Below are 27,813 nucleotides of genomic sequence, written 5' to 3' on the forward strand. Positions count from 1 at the left end.
TCCTGGAGTCTTTCATTTTGTCTTCTACGCACCCTTCTCTGATTGTCTGACAAGTTTCACTTCAAAATAGCCATCATTTTTTGGAGGTCCACGCCATAATTTAGAGACAGCAACGATTCTAAATTAGCATGTTTCAAATGCCAAAACTTGTCCGAAAAACTCAAGTTAACTAGCGCAGTTAGAAATTTACACTGTGGAACAATTAGGAAAAAAATCTGTTGATTTTTATGTTGATTAAAACTAAAATTGGCATGTCAGTCTTTTTCTAGTACGTCAAGTTTTCGTGTATAAATTAATATTTTTATTTAATTTTGAATAGTATACATCTATATTATATAAAGAACCTACAATGTAATAATTTATGTGAACAAGGGGTAGGGTAGTCATATCATTTGGAGGAACAAAACATTTTTGGGATAATACAACTTTTTGTGCTCAACCACCACATTTTTGTTCAATTTAGGGGCCCAAAACACAATTTGAGGTTTCAATACAGAAGCAGCCACCAGGCTGTCTCCTCTTATTAGCATATTTATGATGTTCACGTCATCTAACTTTGGTTGTCAGTCATCGCATCTGGTGCTCGCATGCGTGTACTTCCCTGCCTTTTTTTTTTTTTGTGCCATTGTCATGTTTGATTGACACATGTCATGGAGGAGGCCAGTCACAAAAACAGCCCCAGCCAACCGCTGCGCCCTAACCGCCGCTAATGAGACAAGGCGCGCTAATTAGCATGTTCAGTGCCAATTAGCCACGGGGGTCAACAGGTAGTTATCCAAATCAGTTTAAAAAAAAAATAGAAGTCATAAAGAAAAGCGGCGCATTCGCGGCTCCCTTTCGCATTTAGCGTTGGCGTTCTACTCACAACATGAAGTCTTGCTCCCAGCACGGCTGGTTGCCGCGTACTGCGATGGTTGTACTCTTCACATTCTGAACCTTTAGTGTCACATAAGCGTTGAACTTCTCTGGAAAGATAAAACATATCATGAAGTAATTTTTTTAAATGATAATAAATCGGGTTTGCCAGATGCCAAGCATAAAAATGGCAAAGGCTCTCCAGGCAGGGCTGGAATTATTCTGAGATATTTTCCCTGTCGTGTATTGACTGCACTAGTCTCTTGTGAAATGTAGACTAAAATGTAGAAGGCTGGTGACTGGCGGGTGAAAGACTTTGAATCATCATCCCTCATTCACTTTTCGAGTTACACTATATTGACACATAGTGTTCATTTTTTTCCCCCCCGTTTATGTATTTGACTAATACTCACTTTCCTTCAATGAGCAGAAGGACGTATCCCAGCATGCAGTGAGTCTCTCAGGGGGGGGGAGCAGCATGCATCATTTATAATTAAGTGTCGACCACTTATCAAAATAAATAAGTTATATTTCGGTCACACATGGACATGTGAAGCACAGGCCGCCGAGATGACATTTAGTCGACGCTCGGTGGGTAGCAAATGCTCTATTACGAGTGATAGGGCGGAAATTGGCAAGGGGGGAGAGAATCTTCGGATGAATTAATATTTACTGGATCTAAATGAGCCTTTTAGCACGAAACAAAATGGCTGCTTAAAACCAAAGGGTCAGTCTTCCTGTGTGCTTTGGGATAAAACTTCTGGAGATGTTTTTTGTGGGTCTGCACATGAGATATTTGAAATATGTCTTTATTTGCCAATTTCGTGTAGTTCATTTCAACTGCCTTTGGAAGCTGGCTTTTTAAAACAAACTAAAAAAAAAAAAAATCAAACAATTTACTCTAAAATGACCACTTCAAAAAACAAATTGCCAGACTTGCTGTGGATTTTCGACAATGGCTTCTTAAGACAGTTTTGTAAGATATACAAGTCTACCAAATATCATGTTGCTAAATCAAAGTGGCTTCGGGAGCTGAATTTTCAAAAACGTCCTTAGAGAACGACTTCCTGTATCTTTTCAGACATGGCATCAAGAGATCTTTTGTGGGTCTGGTTATGAACGACATGTCTGCCAAATTTCGTTTCTCTACATGAAAGTGGCTGGACAGGATGTAAAAGTTCCTGAAAACGATGCCTCAAAAGCCAAACACAAGTTAGAGTTCAGGCGTCGTCATGAAACTCAGCTGCAAGGGATTGCAAACGATTAACTGAACAATGTCCACAATGGACACAGACAAATGCGAAGTGATTGCCGGACTCATTTAGTGAGTGACACATTTTCCAGGCTAATCATCTCCAAGGACATCCCATCCTCCCTCTGGGATTTGAGCGTCCGCTCCCCCCCCCGGGGGCAACCAAACATATCGCTTATTAGCAAAAATCAGATCAAGTTTGCTAAAGTGGAACAGTAGACTGGGACGCCTCGTTTTTCATCTTGTACTCGTCACGTCTGACCCAACTGCAAAGCATTTTACGCGAGGGTACAGCACCAATACGGAAGTCTCGAAAGGACAATTCACACTTCTTTCTGCTTATTCTTTTTCTGTAAAAGTTTGAAACACACCGCCTTGTGGCACATTCCCTCGAAGCATGTTGTCAATTTGCCCACATAATATATTAAACAAAAATATTGAACTATAAATGTTAGCTAATGCCTGCAGTTTTAGCGACATTGTTAGCCAAAGCTAATTGATATTTGATTCTTAACCTTCTTGTCAGATCATTACGAATCAATGAGGTTAAATGTTCTGTCGCTATTGTCAAGCTGTCTCTGAAGACTCGTCCTCCTAGGCTGGAATAAAACTGGCCAAGTACCAACTGGAACAATTTTGAGATGATGGTTCTCGTCCTGCAAGGAAGGATGAAATCGGAAACAAGCATAAAGAGCTCTGACCTGGAGGCCCGTGAAGCTTGGCTTTCTTCACTGTGGAGAAACAGAAAAAAAAAAACAAAGTTAAAAAAAAAAAAAAAATTTCAACTTTTAACAAACAAGGATGATCATTGTGAGATCAATTCTAATTTGTTTTGTATCAGTGACCTGACCATGACAATAAACGTGAATCTAATCTAATCCAGTCCATAGTATTTGCTTAAGTATTTTTATTTGGGGCCTGAGTGGCGTGTGATAGACACAGAGGTGGTGAGCAGTGGGTTTTGTGGCTAGCTAGGGAGGATGGAAAAATTGGTCGGTAGGTTGGATCACTCAGAAAGAACTCTCACACGCACGCACACAACCAGCCTTACCTTGCAGAACAACAACATAATGTGTTTTTATTATCCAATTTCACATTTATTTTCTATTTCATTATTTATTCTTTAATTAATCTATTTTATTTATATTTAATTAAATTATTGTTGTATTGCACTGGAGAGGGGAGCTCTCTAATCTCGTTGCACACTGTACAATGACAATAAAGGGATTTCTGATTTCTGAAGTAGTCAGTTTAGTAGGTTGGTAAAATTTGTCAGTATACAGTCACGGAAATAATTTGTCAACTGCAGCGCTTTACGGCTATTTTGTGACTAAGCTATATAAACAATTTTACTTGACAAGTTGGTAAAGGTTGTCCCTAGATAGCTAGGTAGCATTGGTGAGCAAAGATGGTTGGTGAGTATGAAACTAGGCTGGCAAGTTGGTAATTAGACGTGTCCATCATGAATAAATTGTTAAGATTAAATTCAGTCGAGGCCAGGAGTGAGTAATTCCCGATTGGCTGTTACGTTCATGATACCGAGCCATGTATAAGGCAGGCCTTAACATTATATTTACGGTAGCACTGAATGTTGACCTTTGTTACTCCAAGTTATTCGCAATAATTTACTGTATTACCAAAAGTAACAATAATTTAATACAAAACTAGAAACAACATCCATCTGTTATCTGATCCACTTATCCTCACAAGGTTTGTGGGGGCAACACTTCTACTTTATTACACGCTGCCTGTCTGAAAGGACACATTTAAAGAGGCATAACACACTCAGAAGTCTAATTTGTAAAAGCAACAAAGCACCAGAAGTGGTTTGAATGAGTTTCAAAATAAGAGCGCGTACAGGAAGTGCAGTGTTGGCTGCCTTCATCTTGCTGAATTAACAGCGTGTGACTCATCTCAAATTGAGTATTGCATCCTTTTTGTCCATTTTAACTATATTTATGTTCTCGTACCTGTTCAAATAAATTGGTGGCGATCTTGTAAGCACATTCAGTTGGAAATTAGATATTTGATCAATAGAATATGAGTATCCTTGGAGAAACCAATTTAGATTGATACACGAATAAGGCTGACATAGTAAATTTGCATTAAAACGTTGTGACCTACAGTGAGCCGGTCCCACTTCAGTCCCTGGTTCAGACAGTAGATGGAATTACTTTAGGTACTGTAGCTAAGTGGCCAAGTAAGCAGGTAAGTAAGCAAATAAGTAGGTAGGTTAGTAAATTGGTCAATAAATTGATTAATTGATAGGGAAATTGTAGCAGTACAGAGGCAGGGAAGCAAATTTGTAGATTGAGTCTGTGGCGATGCCTACTGGCCGCAGTTGAATCAAAGTTGAGTCAGACGTCTCGTGGGCGTCACAGGTCAGCGTGGCTTTGGGCTGCGATTACAAGGCGGTAGAAGCGGGTCACAAGTGCGCACGTGCTCGCGATTGTGTGACAGCGGGCCAGCGTTTGCAAACAGATAATCCTGACAGGATAATGCCTTAAGCGTAACATCAATGCTAACAGGCAAGCTAACCAGCATACAAGGACCACTTCGTAAAAGTCAACATGGACCCTCTGTGGTTGAGACTGAGCTTTGGCAAAAAAAAAAAAAAAAAAAAACAAGAGAGAGGGAATAACTGTAATCTGATCATGTGATGAGTCATGCATGGGATTAAATGGTCAGAGAATTATGATGTCATATTCTTTAATGCGCGCACGCAATGCTAAGCAAGTCATGCAAACATTGGGCTTTAGAAAAGACAGAAAGACGTTTTTCACACTTCCTGACTGTGCTGGGTCACTGCCCCACACAAATATCCACAAAACATATACTGTAAAAAAAATAAGAGTCATAACAAAAGATTATACTGGCAGGAATTAATTTATAGCATCATCAGTTTACGGCAACATGCTGTCTTGAACACCATCAAGACCCCTTCATGGTCGTCGGTAAAACAGCTTGTGAGATTGACATCACTGATGACTTTCATGATCAGGAAGTGGCATTATCATGAGAGGACCGGCCCACGTGAGCTCTACATTCCAACACACACACAGCAGCAGATGGTCAAGGGATTACCCGCTCACCCCCTCCCACCACGGATGAAGTTTACTTCCTTGTTTATTACATCCTGCTGCGACCTCACTTCCGGTTCTCACCTGTCATTTCCTGGTGGTCACCAGCCATTTCATTATGGTCATTTACTGATCTCACATGCCACTATTTTTTATTCTGTGGCTGCAACCAAATAATGAGAGGCACTCAGTTATTCTGTGAGAAATGCTATGATTTCAGATTGGCCCTTAAGGTAACACCTAATTTAATAGATAATGACAATTACACATATGGAAGACAGAGGAAACCCATGGAGGAACTTAAGTACACTATATATATATATATATATGTATATAAAGGCCTGCACGATACGCGGTTTGAACACGTAGGACGATGGCAATGTTTCTTTCTTTTTTTAGAACACGGAAACTTTGGGTTTGTTTCATAAAAGCAGCACTCTACACTCTGCTCTACATTGTTGAGACTACACAGACCGTCTTGCTCACACCCCCTGTTAATTAGTCAACGCCCCACAACCACCCCCCAACCCAATTAAATATTTTAACTCAGTTTTATTTACTTACTTGCACACCTTGCAAAGCCAAATTCATTGTAGCATATTAGCTGTACATCATTAGCAAGTCTCAGAACAAAACACTGTGTTCAAGTGACCACTGGGCCTTGCAAACCAACACTGCTGAAGTGTGGCGCTTGTGGGCAGTTTTGAGAAATGTTTCGAAGAAAAATGCCTGGAAAGAAGTCTCCATTTAGAGCATATTTAAGAATCAAAGAAAGCTATTAGAAGAGTCTTTGAATTAAATGTACTCATATTTGGTGATTTTGTATCAATTCCAAGATATTATTCAAGTAAATATCTGTAACAAGCTTCACAAAAAATAGCAGTTGAAAAGTGTGATTAATCGCGATTAATCATGGAATTATTTTTCGTGATTAATTAGTTAAAAAAAATTAATCACTTGACAGCACTAATATATATATATATATATATATATATATATATATATATATATATATATATATATAGAGAGAGAGAGAGAGAGAGAGAGAGAGAGAGAGAGAGAGAGAGAGAGAGAGAGAGAGAGAGAGAGAGAGAGAGAGAGAGAGAGAGAGAGAGAGAGAGAGAGAGAGAGAGAGAGAGAGATATAGATATATACACACTCGATTTTTTTCTATGATTTTCTTCAGGGTCCCCCAGACTTGAGAACCCGGAAGAAGATGGGGAAAAAAAAGTGTTAAGATGTCGTTTTTCCAGTTTGTCGAGATTGACTTCCTTTGTCTTCACAAAGTAACGTTTGGCACGTTTAAAGTGTGTTATCAGTCTGTATCAGACACAATGAAGATGTACAATACGCATTTTATTGATCCAAAACTGGACTCAGCTGCAGTTTCATTAGCCCAGAAGAGACAGGTTGGGCAGTGGCGCGATTCTGCCTCAGGTATCAATCACACAAAACTGACAAACAAGTGTCCACTGATGGCAAAGCAAAAAAATAAAATAAAATACGCATCAGTCCACCATGGTGTTGTAGACCATTTGAACATTATAACCTTGAAAAGGGGCAAACTGGTCAGATTTAATTAGATTTCATAGTGTTTTATTTTTCACAGAAGAAATCTTTGATTATTCTCACATTAGTTTTTTGCCCCTACGTGCTAACTATGTTAGGAATGGTTTGTTAAAATATGGTCTGTGTGATGAACGGTGCGTATGCGTCAATGAAAGCACACACTTTTTTGTGAGCGTGTGTTTACGTGTTTGTGTGTGTGTTCACAGCACAAACCTGTTTAGTGTGCTTGGGCGGGGCGGGATAATACATAAATGGGAAAATCGTCACATCACGTGTGCTTTTTTTTCCAACTAATGCACAGTAGGCAACACCATGAACGATGCAATTCTTTGTATGCACAATGCACTTTTCCCAAGCAGACGCTAACGTGACGAGCACAAAACCAAAACCGTAGCAGCTAACGACTAGCATGAACATGACCATTCAAAGAGCACTTTACGCATCTGTCAGGTGTGAAGGTTTGAGCCATTTTACCTTATTCTGTTTTTTTCCTAATAGTATGCTGATCAGCACAGGCAAACATTTTGAGCATTTCGCATGAAATGACTACCGTAAAAATGACACCACAAAAAGTACATTTTTACTCCCCATCTTGCATTTGTCAAGCCTCAAAATGCGAGTAATTTTGATTTATTTTTGGTTTATTGTAAAACTATCCTGGAGTAGCTGATGTCGTAACGACTACACATACATTAACGGACCAACTTATGATGAGTGCCAAAATGAGCATTCAAATGGAACATTTCTACTGTCTATTACACATCTGTCAGGTGTGAACGTGCTAGTCGTTTTACTTGATTTTTCGTTACATCTAGGCTAGATTACTATAATGCACTTTATTTTGGAGTCAGCCAGTCCTCCCTCAAGCGCCCCCAACTGGTCCAAAATGATGCTGCTGCTCGGCTAGTATTTTTTTTTTTTTACAGCAAATGGAAAACGTTTTCTTACAGTTCCAGGCGTTGTGAAATGTGCTATATAAATAAAGTTGTATTGGATTGTAAGGTAGGAGCCAAAACCGCAGTGAATACCGACTAGCGCGAAAACGACCAATCAATGGTCACATTTGTACTGTTTATTACACATCTGTCAAGTGTCAGTCGTTTTATTGGATTTTAGTTTCATTGCAAAAGTGTGCCGATAATAAGACGTCAACGTAAGTAATATGTAGCCGAAAAGGAGAGTGAACAATAAGTGTAGCTTCTCAACAATTTTGGTCTTCCTTACGTATCTGTCAGATAATCACAATGTGAATAGTTTTACTTCATTTTTTGGGTTTATGGTCAAATAATTGGTGATAGGCAGACAATAATGCAACTAGCGTGTAGACAAATATTTAACACAACTGTACATTATTATTTAGTGAGGACAAGGGGTATGAATAATGGATGAATTAATTAATTTACATAAATTATGGGAAACGCCTGAGGACTTCACGGTAATGATAGTTTTAATAGTAAATATAGTAGTACAAGTTATACAGTGAGACAGAAATGTAGTCCTTTTATAACAACGAGAATGCCGTCACCCACTCTGCACTACTTACAAATTAGACAGGTGGACCACTTTAAGGACAATCGGAATTTTAATCTTCACGTTTACAACTAGCAGATTAGCACTGCATTATCACGATTGCTCTAGCCAGGTGGACACACTCACCTCTGACACACAGCAGCGACATCGCAGCGGGATGTTTTTACGAGTTCCACACTTGCTCCTTCAGTTACTTGTTGCACATCAACATCCTCCACATACGTTCGAGTCCCGCCACTCGGCGTGGCGTGCAAGTTGGACTAAAAAAAAAAAATCGACATTGTTGTTCTTGTCGCTGTCGGTCTAGATTGTTGCAGGTACGACTGGCAGTCTGTCACACTGGGTGCGTGACGCGCGCGCATGTACACGCGCGCAAACGATTAAAAAGGAGGATCAAATCCGCCGAGCTGGATTCAAGGACAGTGCAAAGCTCGGAATTTGGAATATCAACGTGTTTCGGCAATTGTTTTGTTTTGTTTTGTTTGTTTGTTTGTTTTTTACTTGAGTACGTTTGTAAACAGTGTCAATAGTCACTATGAGAAATAACACATACTTATGCTGCAGATAGATAGTGAGATAATGTTAACACTTTAGGTCCTGTACATTAACTATAAGGTCCTCTTCTAAGATGGCAAATATTTTCCGATCATGACAAATTCAAATACTGTACTAGACTAGCTGTGTATCTTTAGCACATCATCTCACAACAAAACACCCTCCTCAAGTTGCCTCTGGGCCTTACAAACCAAAACTGCTGAAGGGTGGTGCTCGTGGGAAGAACTTAATGTCTAAGTTTAAAGTTTGATCAATCAGTTTAAATCATATTCAATGACCAATGAAAGTTATTAGAACAGTCTTTGAATCAAAATACACAATTAATACAATATAATTATGGAATTAATTAATTAATTAAAATGTAATATATATATATATACATATATATATATATATGTACATATATATATATATATGTTACAAAAATGTTTTTATTTATGTCTGCGTTGGTTGTCTGGGGTTAAGGGTTACATTAGGTGAACCCAGGCTGCTTGTATGTTGATTGTTGTAGGTGTTTTTTTTCGTTTTTAAGAAAATTTAAAACATGACCAAGGTAATGACCCCATTGGACTGGCAGTATATGATCATAAAACGGCCGCCTTATCATCAATGAGCCACCACGTGTGTTTAAATTACTATTGTTTACAATGCATTTTAGATTTACTGTCATATAGCTCCATCTAGCGGCAAAAGAGCAGAAAACGGCTATAACTGACCTTTCAATACCGTATCATATACGCACTACATTTTTTATTTACTTTTTATTTTCACGCATTTAATTGAGCAACAAATGTCTTCGCCTTTTTTTCTTTTTAATTGTGTCAGTACGTCAGAAATAGAAAAAACATTCACGTCACAGATAAGTGAAAAACATGGGGGTGCATATCACAATGGAACAGTCTAAAAAGCGCCATTTTTGTGTTGAATGTTGTATGTTTTAAATAACGACACTCACTTCAGGTTGTTATTGTTATTACTCACAATAACAATAAAAATCATCTGTGACAAGGCTACAAGTGGATGTAATGATGCGGGTTAGATAAACCAGTCCAGTCCTCGCGCATGCGCAGTGTGTTTTGTCCGCCAAATCGACAAGAAGCGTCTTCGTCGCACCCGCGTACGCACACGCACACGCACGCGCGTGGAAACCCAGGATACGCAGAGTGACCCCTCCGTTCCCCGGACGACCACCCCGGACAAGGTGATTGATTTATTAATTCATCTTTGGTGGCGTCGTCGGGTTTAAAGAACTGTTAGGGCGGTTCGGCCCCGCAGGCTTGTCGGCTCCTTCATACCGAACCGACGACGCCTCCCACTGCCTCCTCTTCAAACGTCCTTTTCGCCACATTCATCCATCTTGTGGTCTCGTTTCATCCGACCACGTTTGTCGCCATGAATGACGTCGGGTCGGGTTCTGTTTGAAAAGGCAACAGAGTTCGGTTTTGTGCTGGCGTACATTTTGTTGTTATTTTTTTTTCATCGCATTGACACAAAGGAACGTTTGTTTCAGTACCACCAGTAACGTGATTTGTTACATATTTTGACGCATTGTTGTGAAGAGATGACGAGACGTAAACACACTGTTATTGGTTTATATTTTATTTCGGTGTTCGATTAAAGGCGCACTTGAGGCCCAAGACTCAATTTGATCATATACTGATTCGGCTATGACAGAAACAAACAGTCGTCAAGTTACACGGAAGCAATGAATACAAGTTCCGCTGTCAGCCTAGAAAATAAAAGTCTAGTTCAATTTATTACGCATATTATTAATATTTGATAACTGTTGTTTACAACTACACTATGACTGAGATCCACTTCTAAATAACTAAATTTTACTCAGCTTTGAATGCGTTGTGAGTGTTAGGATCGGTTCGTTGTTTTCTTTTATTTTTAATTGAGACCGGACGCACTAGTCACACGTGTCTTCAGTAAATCTTGTGGACGTTCCTTGTGCTACCTGTAAGGAGCGTGGTTTAGATCTAGGTTAATGCCTGCTGATGTGTGTACCTGGACACTTGAGCGCCAGCATTATGTCACTTCTTCGTTCTGTGAACTCAACTCTGATTACTACAATTTGACTAGTGGACATTTGAAACTAGTTGTAGATTGGACCATTTGAAGTGGGGCGTAGGTTACTCCTAAAATAGTGTGCTAAATTGCCAAGAGTGACCAATCCAACTAGTTGACGATAGTAGAAGTGTGCAAGTAGCTGATGGGAGAGAGAGTTGCCAGTGTGAATCGTTGATGAGTGTGACTAGTTGACTTGAATGATGGGTTCACCTAGTTGATGTGTGTGACTAGTTTGTGAGCGAGTGTATCGCTAGTTGATAAGTGCGCCAAGTAGACGAGTGATCAGTGTAACAAGTTGATGAGTGACCAGCGTGACTAGTATACTAGAATAACCAGTCAAACTCATAATCGAGTGTTACCCGTTGACAAGAGACCAGTCTAAGTGGCTAACTAGTGTGACTAGTAAAAAAGAGTTACTAGGATGACTACTTGATGTATGAGACTAATTAAGAACTGAAACCAGTCCCACTAGTTGGTGGTATGTTGCCTGTGAGTGGCCTGTGTGAGTGAGAGTGACCCGTACGACTTGTTAGCATTCGTGACTAGTTGATGAGAGACAGACCAGTTTGCATAGTAAACCAAAGAGTGACTAATTAGCAGTCCAACTAATTTACTTGTGTGACTAGTCCAGAAGGTATAATTGTTGATGAGATTGTGACCAATCTGACTAATCGATATGTGCGAATAGTTGACGAGAGAGTGATAACGTGATGTATGCATCTAATTGACCAGAGAAGGACTACTACAATTTAGTATATGAGCGAATGAAAAGTCTGGCTTGTTCATGACTGGGACTAATTGATGAGTGTGGACAGTGTGACTAGTTTTATGCTTAGATGACATGAGTAACAAGTGAGACTAGTTGTCTAGTGTAAATAGTTGACAAGTATGACTGTGCGATTCATTCAATTAGTTGCCGTGTTTGAGCAGTTGTCTGCGAGTGTGACAAGGTTGTGGTTGCCGTTTGCTACTATTATTTGAAGACGGTCTTGTTAATGCATGCGATTAGCTGCCAAGCATGACATCTTAAAGAAGTGCAACAATTTGTTAGCAAGTGTGACTTGTTAGCAAGTCCCACTCGTGTTACTAGTTAACTTGTCTGTCAACAGTAGTTGGTGTGTGTGAGTAGTTATCAACAACGGTGATCGTTGGAGTAGTGCGACTAGTTCTCGTCGGGCGCAACCAGTTGACATGTGCGACCCGTGACCAATCACTAGATGAAGACTAGTCAATGTATGGTCTGTGAATCTTTTCAAGTGGTCTGTGTCCATCTTGCAGACAGTGGTGAGATGTTTTTAGTGTCTGCTCGCCTCTTGGAACATTTCTCCTCAAGTTACGTAACTGTCAGCCTGCACTGGCCGGATGCACATACTTGGTATTTTTGTGTGTGTGCGCGTGTGCATCTGCGTGTGTGTGTGTAGGGGTGTGTGTGTGGGTGTGTGTGTTAGAGTGTGTGTTGATGTTACACTCTAAACCCTGTTGTATGTCTATGAATAGTTTCCTACAGCTGCAACATATCTCCTTGACGCCCTTGTTGTCCACTAGTCACAATCATGTTAATCCAAGATGCTAGCCCAAGGGAGCTAGTGACGACGATAGTCACCTCTTACGTAAGCACACTAAACTAATCTACTTCAGACGTACAATCAGGTTTGGGAATCAAATCCAAGTCATTTGGGAAATGTCCATCCAGGTCATGAACATCTTTAGGCCAGCAAGCTGCTTGTTGTCTGCATTGCTTGTTAACGGTAAACTGACGAGTGTCACGGGTTGATGATTGTGACAGGTTGACTTGAGAGACTGGTGGATTATTAGAGTAGATAAAAGAGACGAGTTGATCTGTGGAACTGGTTGAAGAGACAGACTGGTTGACGAGAGACAAATTGAAGAGTCTAGCTCTAGATTAACAAGAACAAATGTAGACAAGGAAGACCGCTTGAGGAGTGTGGTTGGTTGATGAGAGACAAGTTGACAAGAGAGACTAGCTGAAAAAAAGATTGGCAAAAGTACCTGGTTGACAAGACAGACACGTTGATAGGATGTTGCTAAGTACTAGTTAATGTGGAGTCCACTCAGTGATGGCCCACATTAGCTTACTGCAGTTTGTGTTTTAACATTCAGTGTCTGTCTTTTAGCATCTGTTAGCGCTGCATTTGCGCACGCCAACTGAGACTGCTCATTATGGAATCCCTGTGTGGGGTTGGTGGCTTGGTGGGTGGGGTTGACTTGCCCCCCCCTTCCCTCTCTGCTCCTTTTCCTGGAAGTACATCCGCAGTGATGTAAGACAGCTGACCAAAAAGGCCTGTTAACATGCTAGTCAGACAGAGTTGTCTAATTGTCTGGGGATATTCTCTGTTTATTGATTGAGTTGGTTTATGCATATGACTATTTAACGCTTGGGTGACTCGTATGACTAGTTGACACGCAAACTAGACTTATACAACTAGTTACCTCGTCTCATTAGTTGATGAGTGTATATTGTTGCTGGCAAGCCGACATAACAATTGTGATGCTTCTGACTAAATAAGGCAGGTGACTAGTTGATGAGTGTGACTACTCTACCCACGTGGCTAATAGGCAATTGTTGATGAGATACTAGTCCATGCATGTGGTTAATAAACATGTTTGATTAGTTGACCTGCACAACTAGTTGATGTGTGTGACTAGTTGACACTCGTGACTAATTGAGGCAGCTGACTAGGTGACAAGTGGAATAGTTTGACTCATGTAACATGTAACTAAGTCATCTTTTTTTGTGATTACAGATGTCTCTCTCCGTCTATGACTTTGTGTACCACTCTGAACACGCCCTCAACTTTCCTGAGTTCTCCTTCCAAATCCCGGGGAACACCCCTGAGCTGCAGCCGGCCTGCCGCCGTTGAACCTGAGCGTCACACCTCACACTCATCTTAGTCCCAACCGTGCTCATTCTCCACCATGGACGGCCCCCCGAAGCTGTCCAGCGAGACCCTGATCGTACACAACATCCCCTTGGTGCACTGCCAGGTGTCGGGTAGGCGGCTGGGGGTCTGCGGTGTCGGGGGAGGTTCTCTAAAGAGGAGCAATCCATTTAGCCAGCCGGAGAACTTGGGCCTGAGTCGCACCACCTCCCTCCCAGAGAGGGACGTCCTCCAGAGGGAGGCGCTGCTCTACAGCAGCCTGATCCAGACCTCTGCCCACCACAGAGGACCAGAGAGGAAGGGCGGGAGCAGCACGGCTAGCAATGACTCTTCGTTCACCTCGAGCATCTCCGACGAGCACCTGGTCGCGGCTCATACATTACCCCGAGTCAAAACCAGGAGCCGCCACCTTCTACGTCGGAACCCGTTTCTTATCAAGACTGACGATGAGGAGTACGAGGACGACGAGGAGGACGACAACCTGAGTGGCTACCACGAGGACTCCTCCTTCCACCTCCATAGCCACGTCGACGCTACCACCCCGTCCTTCCACCTGCACGACCTGGGCTTTGCGTCTGAGCCGTGCTATCTGAACGGCGTACCCCGAGACTCTGAAGCACCTGAGTTGGGGCGGCGGCATGGCAGCAGTGGCTCCAACATGTCAGTGGACTGCGCCGAGCACGAGTGGGAGGACGACGAAGACGGAGATCATCCCATGCCGTGCGGTCGGAGCAGCAAGACAGGCTCCTACTCTTCCAGCTCGTCGACGCAGCACTGCTCCTGCTGCACCCTGGCCCAGAACGTCTGCCGGGACTTCACTCAGGACTTCCCCGACACCTTCCCTGAGTGCCCGCAGGGCTACGGCAGCGACTCGTCGTGCAACAGCTCAGACGGCGTTCTGGTCAACTTCAGCACCATTTATAACAAGATGAACAACAGCGTCCCTGAGAAGCCAGGCAACCTAAACAGTCCCGCTGAGCGCCCCCCACCAGTTGACCAGCGGGAGCCAACAGCGGGTGCGTTCTATTTGGACCTCCTCACTTCGCCAACAGAGCCTCCGCTGGCCTTCCCGCTCAGCCGAGAGCCTCCGCTGTCGGCCTTCTCCACCTGCTCCTGCTCGGCGGAACATCAGGCTGCCCTGGAGCTGGATGCCAACTGCAACTCCTACTGTCCGCCGCCCTGTGGGTCCGCAGGTGGGCCAGTGTCCTGCCTGCAGAGTCAAGCCCGCCTGGTGGTGGCCACCCAGAATTACTACAAGCTGGTCACCTGCGACCTGTCGTCCCAGTCTTCGCCCAGCCCCGCCGGATCATCTGTCCACAGCGGCTCTGAGGAGCAGAGCAGGGGGAGCCCTCCGAGCCCCACGCAGCCCAGTGAGTACTTCCTATTCCGCCAGAGGACCAACCAGGAAGTGCAAGATGAAGGGGAGGATCAAAAGTCAACGACGGTGAGTGGTCAGTTTTACTTAGGCAGTTTGTTAAATTACTTTATTTGTAATTAAACTTTGATTTGGACTTTGCTTTCCAATTTCCGATTTTAGATTTTTAAAAACATGTATATTTCTTGTTAGACTGAAGCGTTTTAAGTCTGTTTTAAGTTTTTTTTAAATTTTTTTATTTATATTATTTGTCAAAATGTTTTTTATTAAACTAAAGCAAATTTTGATATGAGTTTTTGATTATTTTTTTGCTCAATTTTCTTTCATTTTATCAATATTTTAATAAAAACATTTTTTAATTAATTTTTATCTCATTTGATTTTTGATAGCTTTAAATTATTTATTTTTTTATGCAGATTTTTCCATTTGATATTTTGATTTTAATTTGTATTCAGTTTTATTAATTCTATTTTTGGATTCCGATTTCCAATTAGATTTATTTTGTATTTGATTTGTTATTTATGAGAATTTGGATTTTGATTACATTTGTCTTTTTTGAAATGTTCACATTTGTTCTGAACCCATTTTTGCTCTTTAATTTTTTAGGTAGATAGAGTAACCAAATAACGTCACGTCTGATTTGCTTTAACCGGAAGTTGCATTAGCATGCCTGGCTAATATTAGCACGCCGGGCTATGTATGCATTTCTTTTTTTCCATTTTGTATCTACTTGATAAATAATAAAACACTAATTTATTAGCCGGTCTATCTGTTAAAAACTCTGCTGTTAGCTCTTAGCGAAGAGCATTTGTGTGCATATAAAACAAGTAGTTTCATGCAACAAAAAAGAAATTAGCTTCTGCTTTTTCTTTGGCTGCTGTCACATGGTGCTGCCTGTGGATTCTTTTAGATTGATGTATGTGTTTATTTTTACATCCATGACGCTTGGTCACCACTTTTCAGGCAACATCTGTTGTGCTAAACATTCCAGTGTGACTCAAAATCATGCCAAATGAGTCAGAGTGACATTTGCCTTCGATGTTCACTTTGTGCACGTTTCTACTCTGGCTCATTTCCGTGGACCGGTGGAAATAGACCAAAATGCAAAATGCTGATTGGTGGACAGAGAACTTTGAGGCTGGCCGTTAGGGACACTCTCATACACGAACCTGAGAGTACGTTTCAGTTGTGTTTAAGTAAAAAACATTTCACTAGCATGCAAGAAAGCATTTCAATATTGTGTATGAGTGTGTTTGTGTTGTGTTAATGAGGAACGAAAATTTCAGTTGCGTATATGAGCGCATTTTAGTACCAAGTGCAAGAGCTATTCTAGAATTATGTTCTTAACGGCCCCTCTTAGCGAATGGTCCTAAATGCATTTCACGCTCTTCTTCCAGCGACCTCGCAGCGTCCTTGCTAACGATGATGATGAGGAGGAGGAAGAAGCCCAGGAGGCGGTCGACGAGCCAGACGCCCCTCCCGTTCTGCTCCGAGGTCAAGTGTACGTCAACGTGTCGCCCCCGCTGGCCGACCGGGGCGCCCCGGGGGCCGCCGGCAGCCGGCCGCGATCCCGCAGCTACGACCGCAACCTGGACAGGTCGCCGGGACCTCGCTTGGGCTCTCTGGAGCGCATGCTGAGCTGCCCCGTGCGGCTCAGCGAGGGGGGCGGCGCCCTGGCCGCGTCCCAGCCGCCACCCCCGCCCCGGGTCACCTCCTTCGCCGAGATTGCCCGCAGCAAGCGTCGGCACGGTGGCTCGCCGTCCCTCAAGGCGGAGCTCTTCTGCTCCAACGAGTTCTCGCCTGGCCGGGAGCGCAACGCAGCAGTGCCAATGCCCCCCGAGGCCTGTTGCGGCCAAGACGCCACTAGGGAGACCAACGCTGAAGGTTTGTCTTCCGTGCCGCCTTGCTTCCTCCATTTCTTCCTGCCTTCATTTCTTCCCTTTTTCTTTTCTCCCTTCCATCCATCATTCCTTTCTCCCCTTTCCCTTCCCCGTCCTTCCATCCTTCATTCAGGCTTCCTTCCTTTGTTTTGCCTTCCTTCCCTCCCTCCTCACTCTAGAAGGCAGGTAGGATAAACTAACCTTTACCTTCTCACTCCTGTCCTGCCTGCTTTTCTTCCTTTATGTCATCTTTACTGCCTGCTATCATTTGTTGCTCCTTCTCTTTCTGACTTTCTTCCATTTCTTCCTTTCTTCCCTCCTTCACATCCTCTTTCCAGCCTTGCCTCCATTGTCACGTCTTTTATTTCTGTATCCTATCTTTGTTCATTCACTCTTCCTTTTGTTCATCCTTCATTCCTGCCCCATCCTACCTTTCACCTTTGTTTCCCCCTTCTTCCTTCCTCCCATCTTGGCTCTTTTCCTTCACGTCTTCTTTCTTTTCTTCTTCTTTGACGCTGAGCTTGTGCAATGTGTTTAGTGGCTCTTTAAAAATTCTCATTGCCACCTAGTGGCCAGGATTGTTTTGGATGCATGTGTGTTGTTCATCTTTATTCTGAGAATCAGAGCTGCAAGAGTAGACAATGTTCTACACTTTCATAGAGTAAGTCTACATCCCGCAATCAGATAATCAGTCAACGTCTGCGTGAATACACGGCGGATTTGAGGAATTAGCCCATGGAAACGGTTCTGTTGCTTCTTCTTCTTCTCCACTTCCGTCAATGGTAATGAGAGTGCCATGCATGTTTTATTCATCAGGTTTCCCTTCAGGCAGCTGGGCTTTGTTTTTAAAAGTCTGCGGTGGGCCGCTGTCTTAGCTAATGGTGCTATTTATGCTAACGTGAAGCTACAAAAAAAATGTTGGCTGATGGTAAACGAAGTGATGAATAAAAGGACAAAGATGGCATGCGAAGGATGATAACGAGAGAGAGGGAATATTTGCTCACTTTAGTCTGTTCCCGCCATCCTTCATTTTTCCTCCTTTGTTTCCTTCCTTACCTCATTTCTTCCTCCCCTCCTTCCTTTATTATATTCCTTCCTGGCTCCCTCTTTATCCTTGTCTTCCTTCCTGCCTTCTTTCCTTTCTACTCTCCTTTCTTCCTTCCCTCTTGGCTTTCCTCCTTCTATCCTCCTTCCTTCCTTCAGTCTTCACTCCCTGCCTTTTTCCTGACATTCGTCCTTCTGTCTTTTACTTCTTACCCTCCTTACTGACTTGCCTCCTTTCTTCCTCCCTCATTCTTTCCACGTTTTCTCCCCTCCACCCTCTTTCTCTCCTCTCTCTTCCACCGGTCTGACTCATTGCCACCCCCCTCTGGCAGCCAACAGCACTGCGCCCATCTCAAGTGATAGCCGGTTGGCCTTTAGACAGACAAACAGCTTGCGCAATGCTGTGAGGCGTTTCACTCACACGCACACACACACACACCCCGACATGCTGTTGTGTGTGTAACACTTGCTGTGTTTTGAGAGAAGAAATTCTTCTGATGTTGTACCCTCGGGTTGGTGTGTCTGTATGTTTGTATGCAAATGTGTATGCAATGTCTGAGCAGTTTCATGACGTCTAACCTTCATGTTGTGGACTGTCATGTGGCGAAGCTAAACTAATGAGCATGTGCTCATGTTAGCTGCTGACTGACAAGTGATAACATTGCTTCAGTGCTGATGATTTCTAATGACAACCATTTCACTTGGCGTTAACGTCAACAGCTTTAACATGCTTTTTCCTTTGTTTTGTAGCTTTCAAACACGTTTCCAGTTTACGCTCAAATTTCTTGGTCATCGCTTGCCTGCTTCACGCGCACCCACTCCCTACCCTTGTAAAACTGATTTGCTGAGTCAACACATTTTTTTTTTTTTAAAGCAAACATATTTGTTTACACTCCAATTTCTTCTTCCTCACTTGACTACCTGTCACACACCCGCCCAGCAGATTTTTTTTATTCTTTTCCTTAGTTTTCTTGTTTTAGAGCACAATTTTATTGGTTTATGCTCAACTTACTTCACCGCTTGCCAACCTCACACACACCTTCTTGGCTCAACTCACAAAAGATTAGCAGGGTAGTTTTAAAAAATAAAAAAAATCTTTTTTTTGTGCCTGTCTTCCTTTTTTTTTTCTTTAAGAAGACCTTATTGGATTAATTCCAACTTTCCTCTTCACCACTTACTTAGCTCACGAAAGTGGATATGCTACTTGGAATAATTTTTTTATCCCTCTGTAATTCTGATTTTACGTTTTCTTGTTGTAGGTCATAACCTTGTGCTTACGCTCACTTTGCTTCCCCACCGTTTGCCTGCCTCATGCACACCCACTTGCTCCACTTGTACAGCTCATTGTATTCCGTTCAATGATCGGTTTAAAAATAGGATCTTATTGCTTTGCACCAAACTTCGTTCTTGGGCCTCTCACCACTTTGCTGCTTCGCACACACTCACTCGCTTGATTTGAAAACACACTTTGCTGTTTCTTGTTAAGAACAAGTCATACGGCCCACGTCAGTCCCTTTCACCAATCGTTTGTGCTCCTTGATGCAGGCGGCACCTCGACCTGGTCTGACATCCATCCAGCCGTGGTGCGCTACAGCAAAGACCAGCGCCCCACCTCCCTCCCGATCCAGCCCTTCACCTTCCACCACCAGCTGGCCTCCAAGCCCCCCCAGCCCAAGCCTCTGCTCCCCCTACTGACTGGCTACGTGTCCGGCATGCAGGCCCGCTCCAGCTCCAGCTCTGGTGGCACGGACGATGACGAGAGCGAGGACGCCGGTGAAAACAAGCACCCTCGGGGGGGCCCGATCAGAGCCGCAGCTCCCCCTGAGTCCATCCGCCCGTCGCCCCTGGGGAGTTACTCCCCGGTGCACCTTCAGGAAGGGGCTGCCAGCTCTGGGACCTGCTCCACATGCACCCCGAGCCCCCTGCCACCTCCGCCTCCTGACCTCTCCCGCGGTCCACAGAGCGTCACACACACAGGGCCGCTGCCGCCGCGCACCCCTCCCCCCGCCAGTCTAGGTGTGAAGAGGGGGGTGGTGCCCCCCACGCTGCCGCCCGTGCACCGGGACATGCTCAGCCCACTGGGGTGCGTCAAGTCTGGGAATCTTGTGGAGGGAAGCAAAGCTGTCAGGATGCAGAATGGTAATTTCTACAGGCTTTTATGTCACTTTACTTCACTTTAGTACCTCCACCAAGGAGAGATTCTGTCTGGTCTTCCTGCCAAAACTCTAACCTGGACGTCTTTGCATGAATTTGAACCCACTGAGAACAATTCAGATTGATTATGTGAAACTAACATGTCTTTGCTATCCTGTGAAAAACACATATGTCCAATTTTGGAAATGTTTTAAATTTTCACTTTAATGCGTTGTCTGTAACTCGGAAGCCCTACTCACTGTGTTTTTCGCAGGACAGTGACAATATTTATCATTTGAAAACTTTGGGAAATTGGGACTGTGCCTGCCTCCAACCTAAGCCTGCCATCCAACCCTAACTCCATGATTCTCATCACTACTCCTAACTCTTAACTTAGACCCTGATTTCTGAAACTTCCAATTTCCAATCCCTAAAACTAACCCTTCAAAGGTTCAGAGTTCGATTCCTTCCTGTGTAGAATTTTCATGTTCTTTCCGTGCCTGTGTGGGTTTTCTCCGGATACTCCAGTTTCCTCCTGCATTCCCCCAAACATGCATGGCAGGTCTATTGGACACTGAATTGCCCCCAGGTGTGTTTGTGAGCGCGGGTGGTTGTTTGTCTTTGTGTGCCCTGTGATTGGCTGGCAACCAATTCAGGGTGTATGACGCCTACTGCCCGAAGATAGCTGGGGGAGGCTCAAGCCCGCCCGCGACCCTCGTGGTGAGGAGAAGCAACCCAGATAATGGATGGATAAACCTAACCCCTCAACCTCACCCTTATCCTTAAATCCTATACCTAACCATGCCTCCTAACTCTTACCCCGTTACCCTAATCCCTAGACCTAACCCTGAACCCTTAACTTTGCCAGCACCATACCTAACCCAAAATCCTTAACTTAACTACTAACTCTTAATCCCAAAGTGTTAAACCAAAGCTTTAATTGCACCTGCGAACCTAATATTCCTAACCCATAAACGTGGGGTCTCAAGATCAATTCATATGTGGTCCAGTGGCGGTGGCGTCTGGGTGTGTCTGGGCCACATAAAGTATTCCACAAAAATATATATATATATATTGAAAAGACAACCTTCACAATCTGTATTAATAAAAGTTCAGAGCATAAACTTTCTTCTCCAACGTTAACAAGATAGGTGAGCCGGTCTTTTTTCTCCTCTCACGGATGTCGGATTTCTTGAGCACCACAACTAGCATTCCAGACATTTCAGCATTCAAGAGTGCTCAACGAAAAAAAAAGTTTCATCTCCTGTTTTTCTTGAAATTGTTTTTTCTTGTCATCAACATTTTTTTTCTTCATGGCAGGATTTAAAAAAGACGTGCCACTGGGTGACAGGATAATTTTTCCTTCTACTTCATATTCGGTTTTTGCTGAAAGCTGTCATTAGCCTGGGCTCTGGTAACCCAAAAGTGATTCACAAAATACCCGAGCAACGACACGGCAACAAAGTGAGGCGCTGCACTAACATTAAACTTTGACGTAAATTAGGGGGCTGCAAATTGCCCCCGGCCCGTGGTTTTGAGACCCCTGCCCTGATCCTAACCTCAATGCAAACCCTATCATCTAAAATAAACCCTACACCCAACACCCAGACTTTTGACCCATACTCTCAACTTCCCGTGGACACTTTCCGTTTTCATCTATCTTCTTCAGGTGTAAATCTATCCTTTTGATGATCTCGTCCATCTTAATGTTCTTCTTTTCTTCCTCTTCCTCCCGTCACCTTCTCCTCGAACATCCCCGCAGCGCACCACCTTTCCCCCCAGGCCTTGAAGTGGCGGGAATATCGACGTCAGAACCCTCTCGGTGGCGAGAGACTGGCTAGCGTCTCCTCTTCGTCCGATTTGCGGCGTCCTCGCCGACGCAACGTCTTCGATTTCCCTTCGGCTCCCCACAGCCAGCCGACGGGACGCCATCATGGTGCGGGGAGGGTCATGTGACCATCTTCTTCCTCTTTAGGGTGTGTAATTGGGTGTCTGTTGTTATTTTGTCTGTGTTCAGTCAAGCAAATGCAGCAAAGTTACGGCGACTTCCTGCCGGATTACTTCTCTCTGACGGAGAGGCCCCCGGAGGAGTTTTGCCTTTCCCCAGACGCCTCAACAGCCTCATCATTCGCCTCTTCTGCCGCAGCCTCGCAGTCGCAGATCTCCGTCGACATGACCCACAAGAGAGGTGAGCTTTAACGCAGGATTGGCAGTTTTTTTGTGGGCAAGTGTAGCTAGTTTCATGTCAAAAGGTCACAGTCTCCTATTAAGCAGAAACATTGCAATTTAGTGGGAAATTTCGTTTCATTTAAAAAAAAAAAAAAAGAAAGATTTAATATGTTATATCAAGATAGCATTACTGGTAACGAGCTAAAAGGATGCTTGCAGCAAGACTTTTGTTAGCATTTTACGAGTAACAACAATTGCATGGCTTCTCAATTCAAGAAATATTTGAATGATACCAATTTAAGTTTGAATTCAACTGTTTCTATTGAGAAGGAAAGAAAAATAATTTAAGCAAAAAAAAAAAACAACAAATTTTCGTATTTGCGAAAAACTAAATAGTCTAAATCCGGTACTAGTAGTGAAAAGCATTGCCCAGTTACTTCCCAGCATGCTTTGCGGCACTCTTTGCAAACCGAAGGCAAGTCAAGTTAAATGTAATGTTGACGTTGCTCTGTTCTTGTCTCTTGGCAGCTTTGGTGAAGGCGGTCAACACGGCAGTAGATCTGATCGTGGCTCACTTTGGCACAAGTCGAGACCCCGACGTCAAGGTAAATCCATCGCGTCATCCCTCCGCGCTGGCGTCCGGCTGACGCAAGTTTTGTTTTCTGTGGGCCCAGGCTAAACTCGGCAACAGCTGGGTGAGTCCCAACGTGGGTCACCTGATCCTCAAGTACTTATGCCCAGCATTGCACGAGGTCCTGCAGGACGGGCTCAAGGCCTACGTGCTGGACCTGATCATCGGACAGCGCCGCTGTCAGCCCTGGAGCCTGGTAGAGGCCTCCACGCAGCTGGGTAAGGTCGACCGTCCCTCCAATTGTTTCGTGGGAACCGAAAACCAAGTAGGTGTTTTTGTCGCTCAGGTCCGTCTACGCGTGTCCTCCACAAACTGCTGACAAAGGTCAGCCAGTTCTCGGAGCTGACGAGCCACAGCATGAGACTCAACGCCTTCATCTTTGGCCTCCTCAAGTAAGTCCTCTTTCTCTTCGTGTTTGTCCACGTACATTTTGAGCCCCTCTTTCATCTCGTCGCTTTTCTTTTCCAGCCTCAAGTCGTTGGAGTTCTGGTTCAGTCACCTTCTGACACACGAAGGTAAGTTTACATATTTTTCTTTCGGCAGACAAATAAGTCAGCTCGAAAAAGGAGTAGTTAAAACGGTCAAAAACATAACAGTGTCCACGGCAAAGGGAATAAACTCATGCTAATGTTAGCCTTTGCTAGCTGTGAATGTGACCCAAATTATCAGCCGCAGTCTCCACTTTGCTCCACACTTTGTGCTGGGCATTTTCCTGATGATTCTGGTCTCATTCTTAAATCAGCATTAAACTCAATAGTTACCTGTTGTAATGAACGTGCTAACAAACGAGGGCTCCAGTTTCTACATTGTTTGTCTGAGAGAGGACTCAGGGCCAGTAGGAGAATTTGGATTATAAAAACAAAAATGAATAAAATATACAACTGCTAGCATGAGCTGTTGCTATGCCTTATCTGAGAAATGCAACAAAAATTGGTTCAGAATTAAAGGGGAAATCACGTCAAAAGTTTTTTACAATATTGAGTTGTATGTGTGACCCTAGAGCAGAATGAGGGCCACATTGTTTTTTTCATATTTTATCCAAGAGGACACTGAAGGCAGCACGAAAACAATGCAATGATCACATCGATCTGAATGAAACAGGCTAACAAACAGCAACTTTGAAGGCGAATGTCGACATTTATATCCGAGAGGAGGTTGAGGGCAGTAGAAACACGGACTTCTGCAGCAAAGTGGAGACTGTGCAAAATAATAAACATGTCGCCATGCCTCAGCTGTAGATGCATCACATGAACAGTCTGCTTTTTGCTGCAGCAGCCTCACATAAAGCATCGCTGTCATTCCAGACATCATCGCCACCCACTACAACGCGTGGGGCTTGGTCCCGCTGGCTCAGGGTGCATGTCAGCAGCTGTTCAGCGAGCTCCTTCTATTACTACAGCCGCTCTCGCTCCTTCCGTTTGACCTGGACCTACTGTTCGAACCCCGCCTCCTGGCGACAGGGCGCGAGCAGCAGAGGCGACGCAAGGAGCTGCTCTGCTCGGCGGGACAATCCACCACCCGCTCCACCCTGCAGCTGATGAGAGGGTGGGGTGCCGCCGTCGGGGACATGGTAACCAGGAAGGAGAGAGTGGCGCTGAGGCGAGACGGGTCGTGGCCCAGGACGGAGGCCTCCAGAAGGGAGAGTGTCCCGGTGGGGGGTGATAACAGGTCCAGGGAGAGAGGGGTGGGTAGCCAGAGGATGAAGGGAGTGGGGCAAGAAAGTGAGGAAAAGGACATCGGGAAGGAACCCGGAGCAATGGACGAGGGGCGGCAGCGACAGGACCGCCAGGCCGGATGGTGGTACCAGCTCATGCAGTCCTCACAAGTCTACATCGACCAGTCCGCAGAGGGTTCCAAATTCGTCAAGACGGACAAGCGCAGGACGTCGGCCGAGCGCCGCCCGTGCCGGCTACCGCCCGCCAGGGAGGGCGTGGTAGAGGGTGCCGAGTCTGGATCTGGGGAGCGGCCCTCATGGATGGGAAGCCCGCCTGAGTCTATCCTCAACCAGGGGGCGACGGCGGGCGGCAGTCCGGCTGCCGAAGTCCAACCAGAGGCTGCCGCTCTGGGGCAAGGGCTGCGCTGGGGGCGGCTCTTTGGGTCTGGTGTTCGGTCTCCGACCAAGAAGGACGGGAGTGAACCGAGGAAGAGCAGGTACGTTCAATAAATCCAATACGTCGGCTTAGCTAATACCTCTAATGATGAAGCCTTGGCAGAGGCAGAGTGGAACAAAAAGCTATTTTTTTTTGTATTTTGCAGGCCACCGTCGGGCTGGCTCGGCTTGGACTCGTCAGTTTTGGATTTAATGGCTCAGACCATTGGCGCCGGAGGTGGGAAAAAGGTAGAGCCTGCAACTGACGGCTCCTGCGCTGGGGAAGTTTCACCCAACAACACCCAACCCAGCGAGACTAAACTCTCGACATGGTATGAATATCTTCAAAACCAAAAACTGGCTATCTCACTTAAAAATAATTGCATCCATCAACAACTTGGGCCTTAAACCTGAGCCTTTCCCTCAGAACTCCTTTAACCCACCCACCTAAATCACAACCCACCCAGATCCAACTCTCGACATAATTAGATCATCACAGTCCCTTTTGCGTTGCCAGAAAATTGCCAGTTGTCTTTGCCTTTCACTCGGTATCCTGCAAAGATGGAACATTCTTGTAATCGGACACTGAGAGAAAGGCGTTAAATTGACCTGGCATCCCCTTACACGTTCCTGTCGTTAAGCCTCTAGAACGGGCAAATTCGCAGGTCAATCTAATCTCTATAATCCTTGTTGGTGCCTTTTATACACTCACTGAGAATTGACCAGGGTTATGATAGTCCGGGATTCTTCATTGTAGTTAGTTTTTATTCCGTTTGGACTTCTTTTGTCGTTTTAATTCTGTTCATTTTAGTGAATTTTTAGAGCATTTTCTTCTTGTTTTAATTTTTTCTGAAGTGTTTTTATTTTAGTTTTTTTTAGTATTGGTTTTAGTTTTTTAAATTATTTGTCAAGTGCAAGATTTAAAAAAAAAAAAAAAAAAAGTAAGACTGCAGTGGTTCAGGCTGATATAACCTTGCAAGGTGGGAAAATCGCCAGTCAACTGTTGGTACTTTTTACACAGTGACCCAGGTAAAAAAAAAAATGGCAGAGCTCAAGTTGTTTGTTTCTTCCCTCAGCGAAGTGCGAGCACTGTGCCACCACATCGCCATGGAGGCGGGACAGCTCAGCTTCAACAAGGGCGACGTCCTGCGAGTGCTGAGCAAGGCCGATCCCGATTGGCTGCTCTGTTCTATGGGCGCCGCTCGGGGCCTGGTGCCCATCGTCTACGTCTCGCTCTGCAGCATGGAGGAGACACAGGACGGCGGCGGCGGCGGTGAAGGTGGTCCCGGCCGGGGCAGCGGCTCGAATGGTAGCTGCAGTGCTGGTGGCGCCTGCGGTGCTGGTAGTTCTGGTGGCGGCCAGTGTTGATCTCAGAAGTCCCTCCACTTGAAATAGGAAATGAGCTCCACAGACACACGTGAGCATGCAAACATAACAACCCAAAAGCACTCGCACACCAACTGGGACCTGTCATCATGCCACCAATATTATTCTCATTGTTATTATTAGTAATTTTGTGAATATTAATACACCACGACTTGCTGCCAGCCACTTCCATGTGTGTGTATGTGGAACGAGCCATTGTGATGTCGCAGACTGAGGCTGCTATACTCCGTTTCTCCACTAGAAGGCGCAGTTGAGGTGGACATCAAATAGATTGTGCCGATTAATCATGACTTAAATCACTGGTGTCAATGGGATATGAAATGTAAATGTTCATCAAGGAAACGCAGTCGAATAGACATCTCCTTACTTCCTGTAGCGTCACTGGCGTTAGCCCACGTAGCTTAGCATGCTTCGCTAAAACCATCGTCGCGCTAGCTACCCGTGGCGAGGTGGGGCTGTAGTTGCTGGCAACAGAATTTACCTGGCGATTCCTCAAGAATTGTTTGAATTTTTTTTCCCCCACTAGTTGGCATACAGGCTAATTAATGTTAACGCTTCGTCAAAATGGCACTGAAGTCATATTTTTTAGCCGGAGGAGAGAAATTTCATAGTTTGTTAGCAAAATTAGCTAGCCTGTTTTTGTTTACACTTCACTATGAAGGAGTTACCTTCTCTTTACACGTTTGAAAATTAAGAACGGAAAAAAAAGGAAACGCCTCAGCCATCATTAACATTAACTTATTTTTATGCCTGTAAAACGCTAGCACGTCCCCCCGACACATTGCGCAGTTGCCTGTTTGACCCAGGATCAACGTTGGTGTTTCTGCCGTATTTTCCCATCTCGGCCCAGTTGTCACAGTAACGGCTCCAATAAATTTTTAGCGCGCTACTAACATCCAGAGAAAAAAAAGGTCATTTCGCACTGTTTGGACACTTTATTGACAATGTTATCTTATTTGCTTGCTTTTCTTGTACAGTTGAAACTATTTAATAATGCCAACGGTATTCAAGTGTAAATATGTCATTATTATCCAGGAAGCGTTAGAAGGCGACACTCGTCGGTGATTGGTCGCTCTGTCTTGGCCCCGCCCCAAGCTTGTAAATACCTTTATCTTCTTCTTGTGTGTGTGTGTATGATGCTAACAGGCTAATGTGGCTAACTAAAGTGCTCTTGTGACCACACGACCATGTGGCTCCTGTGTGGTTTTTGTCTGTGTTTTGGTGGAAAAATGTGACATTTTGGGTGTGACAAAGATATGTCACAAAAACATCTTAAAAAAAAAATGCATTTG

General features: G+C 44.2%; 2 protein-coding genes across 3 annotated transcripts in view; one reads left to right on the forward strand and one right to left on the reverse strand.

Annotated features, from left to right (window-relative positions):
• LOC148343799 (uncharacterized) overlaps positions 1–8,616 on the reverse strand; it is a 71,150-nt gene extending 62,534 nt beyond the window's left edge. Inside the window, exons 1-3 of the mRNA XM_088289799.1 lie at positions 8,413–8,616; positions 2,809–2,838; positions 866–965 (exon numbers count right to left, since the gene is read on the reverse strand). Of these exons, the coding sequence (XP_088145925.1) occupies positions 866–965; positions 2,809–2,838; positions 8,413–8,434 (152 nt within the window). The 5' untranslated portion in view covers positions 8,435–8,616. The remainder of the gene's footprint in view (positions 1–865; positions 966–2,808; positions 2,839–8,412) is intronic.
• Positions 8,617–9,914: 1,298 nt separating this feature from the next.
• rusc2 (RUN and SH3 domain containing 2) lies at positions 9,915–27,706 on the forward strand. Of its 2 annotated transcripts, XM_088289820.1 has the most exons (13): positions 9,915–10,042; positions 13,680–15,258; positions 16,587–17,073; positions 19,659–20,252; positions 22,009–22,182; positions 22,264–22,434; positions 22,944–23,020; positions 23,090–23,264; positions 23,333–23,438; positions 23,515–23,561; positions 24,351–25,197; positions 25,303–25,467; positions 26,212–27,706. In XM_088289820.1, exons 2-13 carry the CDS (start codon positions 13,852–13,854, stop codon positions 26,501–26,503), a joined length of 4,542 nt encoding a protein of 1,513 aa, XP_088145946.1. In that variant the 5' UTR covers positions 9,915–10,042; positions 13,680–13,851; the 3' UTR covers positions 26,504–27,706. The 2 variants fall into 2 exon arrangements, with proteins under 2 accessions (XP_088145946.1, XP_088145953.1); XM_088289827.1 differs by lacking the exon at positions 22,009–22,182.
• Positions 27,707–27,813: the final 107 nt, after the last annotated feature.

This window comes from Idiotropiscis lumnitzeri, chromosome 1 (genome assembly GCF_059441095.1).
Source record: "Idiotropiscis lumnitzeri isolate Australia: NSW breed Sydney's pygmy pipehorse chromosome 1, RoL_Ilum_1.0, whole genome shotgun sequence".
NCBI classification, from domain to species: Eukaryota; Metazoa; Chordata; class Actinopteri; order Syngnathiformes; family Syngnathidae; genus Idiotropiscis; species Idiotropiscis lumnitzeri.

Coding starts and splice junctions, on each gene's coding strand:
- rusc2 (XM_088289820.1), top strand. CDS start 13,852: ATGGACGGCCCCCCGAAGCTGTCCAGCGAGACCCTGATCGTACACAAC. Junction 23,265..23,332: donor AGAGGCCTCCACGCAGCTGG/GTAAGGTCGACC, acceptor TTTGTCGCTCAG/GTCCGTCTACGCGTGTCCTC. Junction 25,468..26,211: donor GAGACTAAACTCTCGACATG/GTATGAATATCT, acceptor TTCTTCCCTCAG/CGAAGTGCGAGCACTGTGCC.